Source organism: Monopterus albus, unplaced genomic scaffold (genome assembly GCF_001952655.1).
Source record: "Monopterus albus unplaced genomic scaffold, M_albus_1.0 scaffold85.1, whole genome shotgun sequence".
In the NCBI taxonomy this organism is placed as follows: Eukaryota; Metazoa; Chordata; class Actinopteri; order Synbranchiformes; family Synbranchidae; genus Monopterus; species Monopterus albus.
This window is the reverse complement of record NW_018127965.1, coordinates 1140605-1148743: the sequence shown is the minus strand read 5'-3', so window position 1 is coordinate 1148743 and position 8139 is coordinate 1140605. Positions and strand designations below refer to the sequence as shown.

The window sequence follows — 8139 nt, the reverse complement described above, 5'->3', positions numbered from 1 at the left end:
AGGAAGCAGTTGAAAATTTGCCAGTGAATATTTTGCCATGAAAATGACCAAAGAGAAATATCAGAAAAGCAAAGGAACTTAATGATTGAGAAAAGATGATAAACAGCCTAGGGTGGATGGTTTGTCACCGAGGGGCATTTTATAAAAACAGGATGAGATGGAAAAACACGAGCTCTCTGTCATGCCTATTGACCAAATATACTGGATAAAATTGCCAATGAAGCAGAGGCCCAGCTGAGAACAAAGCTTGTTCTCTGAACTCAAAGCTCCTAGAACAATGTCAAAGGAGTCTTAAAGTAAACATTATCAGTCTCCTCTGTTTTGGATGACTTTCAGTGTCCTGGCCGCTGCTGCACCTGCTCCACTTTCCTATAAGAACTGCTCCTGGCTTGTGAACCAAATGAATATGTCTAGGCAAACTTACCAGCATAAATACATACACACTGTACCACTCTGTGTGTCTGAAAGTCTCTCTGCTGCCTTTTCTTCAAGAGCTGATTTATATGTGTGTCATGGATTTACAGCATCATTAACTTGGGCTGAATGCGGGCAAACAACTAGGTGGGAGGTGAAATTGGAGCCTTCAGACTGTTAAAACATTCATGAAGCAATACACAGGCATCTGGAGTAAAACCTAAATGAGGTAAGAGGCAATGAAATGCTAGCTTGGAGACACTCGTATGCTCTCATATAGTCTTGCAGCTGATCTGACCAACTTTGTGCCTACTAGTTAATAATAACTGTTCACTTTTGACAAAGCAGTTATTTAAATCTTATTACATTGTACAAATTGCCAAGGAGCTGCAGCACTACATATTCTGAGGCAGGCAGAAGAGCTGGGTGTGTTTTCACCTCTGCACACAGCTGCCTGTCTGACGGTTATTTGGTTAATGCTGCCAGTTTAGTAGGCAGGTGCCACAGCTATGAGTTGCTCTCTTGGTGGAGCCATGGGAAATGGGAGAAAAGAGGGTGGAGAAGACATTTTGGGTCATCTATTCTGGATGAGGCAGACTAAATCAGGACATGACAACTGTTAACCTACTTCAAATTATCTTGTTGTTTTGGGATTCTCTGAAACAACACTCTTGGTCTAACTTTTCCTGTCATTCAATTCAAATGTTCTGGGTGGGTTAATAACGTACAAATTGCCAAGGAGCTGCAGCACTACATATTCTGAGGCAGGCAGAAGAGCTGGGTGTGTTTTCACCTCTGCACACAGCTGCCTGTCTGACGGTTATTTGGTTAATGCTGCCAGTTTAGTAGGCAGGTGCCACAGCTATGAGTTGCTCTCTTGGTGGAGCCATGGGAAATGGGAGAAAAGAGGGTGGAGAAGACATTTTGGGTCATCTATTCTGGATGAGGCAGACTAAATCAGGACATGACAACTGTTAACCTACTTCAAATTATCTTGTTGTTTTGGGATTCTCTGAAACAACACTCTTGGTCTAACTTTTCCTGTCATTCAATTCAAATGTTCCGGGTGGGTTAATAACTCAAATGAGAAAACTGTGGAATATTCTATGTGGAAGAAGAAATTAAGTTTTCTTTAAAAAGCTGTTGAAATGTCATAAAACCAACAGTGCAAGCTCCCAATGGTTGTCCCACTACTGTGTCAGTGTATGGGAAAATGGTGTGACAGCACTTTGAGTGTTCTGCGGTGCATAGAAAAATGTTCTACACATCCATATACTTAGATTAGGGAGCTTCAGAGGTTTAGTAGACCTATATATTATAGCTCTCTTTTATAAAAGATACTGTTGAATCTGTTTTCTTGCAATTAATCAAACTTTGCCTTTTAGTTGTTGGGAGGGATACATGTATACATTTTTCCTATGGAGTCTAAACACAGTGGTTTCCATTTTATTCATTTGCACTAATGTATTAGTCAAATGAATGTCACATAAAGCTTTTATTTTAATGGCTAAACATCTGCACTGTTTCCTGGCAGATCTGTAAAAGTACTGCAGAGAGCAGTCCCATGTTATATTTGTTATGTCAATGGTCAAAATAAAAACTCTTGTAATTACTGCAGACGAGACATTAGTTGAGTGAATTTGTTACTTGTCGAGCCACTCACTAAGCACGGCGCTTGTGCCTGTAGGTCGAGTGAACTGTATTTATTCCTTTTAATGCTTTTTGAAGCTGCCAAGAAGCCCCTTTTACTGTACACGACCAGTACACCTGATTTAATGAAAGTTTTACTTAGCTTTCCATTCCTGTAGATAAACAGACTGAAGGTGAAGATATGGATCAACAACCTTCTGGCCCACTGAAACCTATGTAACTGATGCAGTTTTTAACACAGGAGACAACTATATATTGATTTGAAACCTTACATGGTTGATAAATAATGAATTAAAATTTTGACTCAACTGACTTTTATACAGGAACAATATATTTTCCATTTACTTTGTCATACACTGATTCTCTCCATGCCATTAAAACAATCTAAAATCCATTCACTGCCTATTAAATGCATGTTTTCTTGGCGCTAATCAGGCAGTCATGAATACAAAATGAGTGTTGCAGCCTCCCTTGCTGTGACAGTTTTATTGTGACTTTCTTTTGTGCTGCTCTGTGATGCACATGTGTCAGAAATCAAGCTCAGCACATTGCACCAAAGGTCATGCTCACTATTTGGATAATTGGACTGGCCTTTGCAGACAGCCAGAGGATTATATAAGGGTGTGGCTGACTGTGTATGATTTAGGTTTGATACTGTTACTGGCATCAGTCGAAAGCTTGGCCCCTTTGACATCAGGCGGCATCATCGATCTTATGGGACTCTGTAGCCCCAGTGGAAAACAATCAGCTTTGCAGTCAACATGGAACATTTAATCACTTGGGTACTTTGCAGGTGTTCAACAGGTGTGTAAACACAGCCCCGTTTGTTCTAAAATCCCTACTGACAAGACAGGGAACACAACAAAGGAAACCTTGTTCATTGTGTTGCATCACCATAGAAACAAGACTATCCATTCGAATTCCTGCTCAGCGGAGAAGACTTTGAAAGCCTCACAACACAACACAACACTACTATATCACAACATTGAGACTGATGCTTTATAAGGATTCTGTAAATTACATTTTGCAAAGGGGTGAGATACAATGTAGGCAAGATTATTAGGGATTTAGAAGACAGTCAGCTGTGGTTGTGTGCAGCCCCTCCAGTGTGACTGAGCATGCAGGTCAGCTCCTTTAACGTATGGACCAAAAGAGGTAACGCCACAGCTAGGGATGTTAGGAAGGTAGCCTGAGACTGCAAAGCAGAAAGAATGTCTTTTGGCACGGGAAAGAGAAACACAGCAGTGAAGACGCCATCCTGACTCAAACTGCCAGGCAGTTACAGAGCTTGGCTGGAGCTTTGAAATGGACCTGGCTTTGCTCCACTGGGCCAAGAAAAGGAGGAATCATTTAACACCAAAAGGAAATTTTTAACAGACCATCTGAAATAAAAAGGGAACATATTAAATTCTGAAGCCCTTTAATTTGTTTTGTATATTTGATTTTTTAGAGTGACTTAGTAACAAAGACTAGAGCAAGTTTTTACAACACAAAGGACAAATCTAAGACATTTCACCCCTAATATAAAATGCAGCAAAATGTGACATCTACCCTAACAAGCTTTTAGTGTTCTGTGCTTGCTGCAAACTAAAACGGCAACAATTAGCGGATTAAACAATTGGTGAACTGAAACTATTTGATTAACCCGTTTATATGATTACACAGCAGTCAGGACATTTTATAAGTAGGGTTACTGCTCTGCCATAAAGCCAACATTTATGAAGCTTGTAACAGGGTTCTGGCCCCACTTTCAGAGAAGTGTTAAGATATTCTCTAGCAGCGACATCTGGTCAGTCAGGCAGCTTAAGCCCTGAGCTTTGAGTCCATCAGCAAAGAGGGGAAGAACTTGAGCACTGCACCTGAAATACAACAAAGGTATGAGAAAGTCGAAGCAGCTGGAATGGGCGGTTTTCTTCACATGGAGCGCTTTGCTCCAAGGTCTGTCCTATCAGGTATGTTTTCATAGTCTATTAATCAAAAGCCCATTTCACTTGTAGGCAAGGAGTCAGAATAAACTGATCACACCTTCACAGTAAACAGATGAACAGAAAACCAAGCAAGAAACAGTTGGACTAAAAGGTAACTTTAAGCACCACCAGCCTTTTTGGGGTTTGTGGTTGACAAGGCCAGTGTTTGAATTACAACAGCTCAACCTCCCTCCTCCTCAGCTGAACAGATTTGACAGCTGAGACTTGTCTACTTTGTGTTCAACATCTCATCCACCCCCAAAGTGACATTCTGTGACTCAGTTCTTACTCATGTATAGTTCTTTTGTTCATATTTAATGAGCTCCAACATGCTCAGCAAATGTCAACCAATATGTGCAGCTAAACCGAGCAGAAGAGATTCTGGGCTGGAGGAACAGCTGCTTGAAACGTACCAACAATGAGATGCTCTTTCCACTGGCATTAAATGATACTGAACTAACCGTCCTGAGGACAGCACTCCAGCAGCTGCTACTGAGGGGCACACCTCCAGGAACCTATATCCAACAAATTGGAATGTAAAACAGCATTACCACACCACTTCGCTCAAAACACAATATTTTATTGGGTCAGTGAGTTGTGCTACAAAACAAGCTGTTCAGCAAAAACCGGCCGTCTTCAGAAGCATTCAGTGTTGAAATTCTCAAACACTTAACATCCTAAATCAATATTTAAGTGATTCACATTACTTTGAAATTAAAATCTTAATGTATGTCAGCTACATTAAACTTCAACCAAAGAGACCCAATTTCCATGATAAAATTAAAGAAAAAAAACTTCAAAATCTGGCAAAGACTTCAAACTCAAGTCACAATGCACAGCTAATCTGGATGCATCATCTTTTAGCTTTTTAGTGGGGTAACCTCAGGTTCCTCCAAGGGCTCAGGCAGTTTCATACTGAACAAGCTGCGTAGGTCGGCCTCTGTGCCAACAGCGTGTGGGATCTTGCGCTCATTGAAGAGGCCCGAGAGCTCTGCCTCTACTTTGGCACGTCGCGAGACCTGCACGTGGCGGGTGAACAGACGACGCAGATTGTCCTCTACAAGGGTCCAGTTGTGTCCGTTCAAACGCTTCTGCCAGGATTTCTTGGGCCGCCGACGTTTCTATGGGGGAGGAGGGTGAGAACTTTAATTGTACATTTCTGTGACACCACTACACTGTCACCACCATTCCTTGGAAACGTTTCAAGCAGCAATTTGATACGTTTAGACATGAAGTCATGTCAACCCCAACTCTCAGCTGACTGCTGCCCTGTGATCAGAAGCACAGGAGTATGTTTTCAGCAGGGTTTAAAAAGATGTCCTTTGGCCAGACTGCTCTAGCTCACTGCTGTGGGGTGGCTTTGGTCCACATATGCACTGTGGGACACTGATGTGAGACTTGCCTTCAAAGAGGTGGGGTCTGGGTCATGGCTATACAGGTGTCTGGTCAAACTCTCCTGTGGAATAAAAATGTTAATATAGTACACAAGTAAAATGCAAGTCATGTCACTCATTTATGTTAATATTCAATGAATAAATGACTAAGCTTGGATTTAGAATGTTTTTACAGCCATGTCTCACTGTAATCAGTGTGCCAATGGTAATATTAAAATGGCAGTACTTCAAGATGCAAATTACACATGAAAATTTTGCCTTTGAACACCAAAAACCCTCTCATATTTCCAGGACAAGTAACAGACATGCTACATACCCGCATAGCAAACGTGCGTGGACAGTTGGGGAAGTAGCATTTGTATTTGAAGAGCTGGAGGTGCACCTTACGGATGTGGTGCTGCAGGTTAAAGGTTGTAGAGAAGTAGGCCTTGCAGTTGTCCCTGGGACAAACCAGCACAGGCTTATGGGATGCATGGGACCGTTTGTGCCTCCGCAGACCTTTCGCTTTCTTAAACACCTTCTTGCACACACTGCATGTGAATGTGGCTGGAACATTTTAAAAAGGCAGAACATTAACTTGCCCTCTTATGTAATGAGACAGTGAGAAACTTTCTATAACGATCTGGGATGATTTCAGCACTTTTGTGCTTTGACCACCAACATTTACCCGAGTGTTTGGCCCTGTGCTTCTGAAGTTTGCCCCACGTGTGTTCAAGCGCCTGGCATTCGTCATGAGGACAGCGGTAACCTGCAGAGAACCAGCAAGACCAGCGAGCGTATCAGAGTATAAAAACCATCCCACTATGGAACCATACACAGTTCAAGTTTTGCCCTGAAGTCATCTTTGATACAAACAGTTGGTTACATGCAACTGCAGCTACAGGGATGATGATGATGAAAGGACCCCTTCTAAGAAAGACCAACCTGTGTGCTTCTTCTCATGGGCTTTGCGTTCAGTGTGAGAGTCAAACATTGCACCACATCCGTCTTTTTGACACCTATGTACCCACATGGGATAAAGGTAAGTTAACCAATTCACTTTTCCCACACAGTTTACAGCCACACTTCTCTTGACTGTACTACAGGCATTTATGATCTGATTATAGCAGCAGATACAAATACAAGTTACTACTTTGGGTGATCAGGCATTTGATTAACTCATTGCTGTTAAAATAATTTGCTTTTCTGAGAGAACATCATCCAGACCTACTTGAACTTAGCAGGAACACCATGCTCTTTCAGGTGCAGTCGTAACTTTCTGCGTTTTTTGAAGGTCAAAGAGCAGCCTGGCTGGTTACACTGTGAGGGAACAAAATACAAGAGGTTAGAATGACAGGAAGTTCAACTGGTTATTCACCAACATTAAAAGCAAAGGGTACGGTAGCTGAAATGCCGCCATCTTGTGGCTATGTGGGTATTGACACAAACCTTGAAGCACTCTTCTCCATGGGCGTAGCGCACATGTTTTTTCAGTTGGTCTGCGCCAAAGAAACTCTTCGTGCAAGTAGCGAATGTGCATCTGGAAAAGAAAGTCAAGTGAGGTGGTGGTGGAGAGGGGGTGCACCAGCACTAATATCACTTAACTTACTTGAATTGCTTCACTCCTGTGTGAAGCAGCATGTGGCGCCTCAGGTGGTATCGTCTCGTGAAACTACGACCACAGCCAGCAAACGTGCACCGACACGGGCGCTGTGAACATTTTTGGTAAGATTTTTTTTTTTATGTCTTAAGTCTTTCATATCATATGCACTTAAACCAGGGAGTCTGTGTCCTTGAGGTACAATTTACGCAGCGGTTCCCCAAATGTTATTATTGCAGCCTTCGGTCTTATTCCTACCTCTCCGGTGTGCACCGACTCATGCTCTTTCAGTTTCCACTGCCTGCTGAAAGTCGCGCTACAGTCAGCGTGGGTGCAGGTGAAGCACTGCCGTGGCGGACCGTGGACAGGGCTCCCACCGATCACACCGTTCATTTTATCCCGATAAGTGAATATTTGCTTCTTCAACGAAGACGTGTCAGAGAAAGACCGCTGCTTTTGTCAGCCTGTCTTATAGCCTCCGGACAGCGCTTGATATCTTAATTGGTAGCGTTAGGTTACCGGTACTCACTGGCTCAAGGGTTTGTAATACAGCTGAAACTAATTAACTTAATTGGCCCGTTAAACCCACCTGTATGCAAACACGAGTACATAAATCCAGACAGTAAACGGAGACATCTGACACTAAAAGGTATGGGACACTTTACAGAGGATTAAAAAAAATGACAAAACTATAAAATAATAACATTAGAAAAATAAATCAATAAAAAGTTTTAAATGCTAACACATCATACTGGAAATATAACTCAATACAAACATATTAAACAACAGATTGGTAGGCCTGTAAAGGAAAACCCTCCCACACTGTATTTGTCCTGATGCAGCTCCTATTTCAGCTAATTGTGATACAGCTATTTGCACAGTAGATGGTAGTGTATCTCTATTTCATAAGGCCTTCACATGTGGTTCAGCTTTAGTTCCATTGCTCTGCAGACAAGTCTCCCTTGCAAAAGAGGGTGCAACCCTCAACTAGATTTTACCTGGTTAAATAAAGGTATAAATAAAAATAAAATAAAACGTAACCTTGACATAGTATCTCTGTTGAATTTCCAATATGGGAATTGGTGGGGACATAGTTGAGACTTTTTTTTTCAGGACCCTTTGACAGTCTTTCCAT

The 8139-nt window shown here is 41.9% G+C and overlaps 1 protein-coding gene across 2 annotated transcripts; it reads right to left on the bottom strand.

The window, feature by feature from the left end:
• Positions 1-3083: 3083 nt before the first annotated feature.
• 42sp43 (P43 5S RNA-binding protein) lies at positions 3084-7485 on the bottom strand. Of its 2 annotated transcripts, none has more exons than XM_020607335.1 (11): positions 7263-7485; positions 7014-7114; positions 6854-6944; positions 6636-6724; positions 6350-6423; positions 6093-6173; positions 5742-5971; positions 5434-5487; positions 4913-5152; positions 4445-4546; positions 3084-3923 (listed from the first exon to the last, which is right to left on the bottom strand). In XM_020607335.1, the coding sequence occupies exons 1-11, from the start codon at positions 7395-7397 to the stop codon at positions 3891-3893; spliced, it is 1230 nt and encodes a 409-aa protein (XP_020462991.1). In that variant the 5' UTR covers positions 7398-7485; the 3' UTR covers positions 3084-3890. The 2 variants fall into 2 exon arrangements, with proteins under 2 accessions (XP_020462991.1, XP_020462992.1); XM_020607336.1 differs by having other exon boundaries at positions 4493-4546.
• Positions 7486-8139: the final 654 nt, after the last annotated feature.

Coding starts and splice junctions, on each gene's coding strand:
- 42sp43 (XM_020607335.1), bottom strand. CDS start 7,397: ATGAACGGTGTGATCGGTGGGAGCCCTGTCCACGGTCCGCCACGGCAG. Junction 7,115..7,262: donor AGTCGGTGCACACCGGAGAG/GTAGGAATAAGA, acceptor AAATGTTCACAG/CGCCCGTGTCGGTGCACGTT. Junction 3,924..4,444: donor GAAAGAGCATCTCATTGTTG/GTACGTTTCAAG, acceptor GTTGTATTTCAG/GTGCAGTGCTCAAGTTCTTC.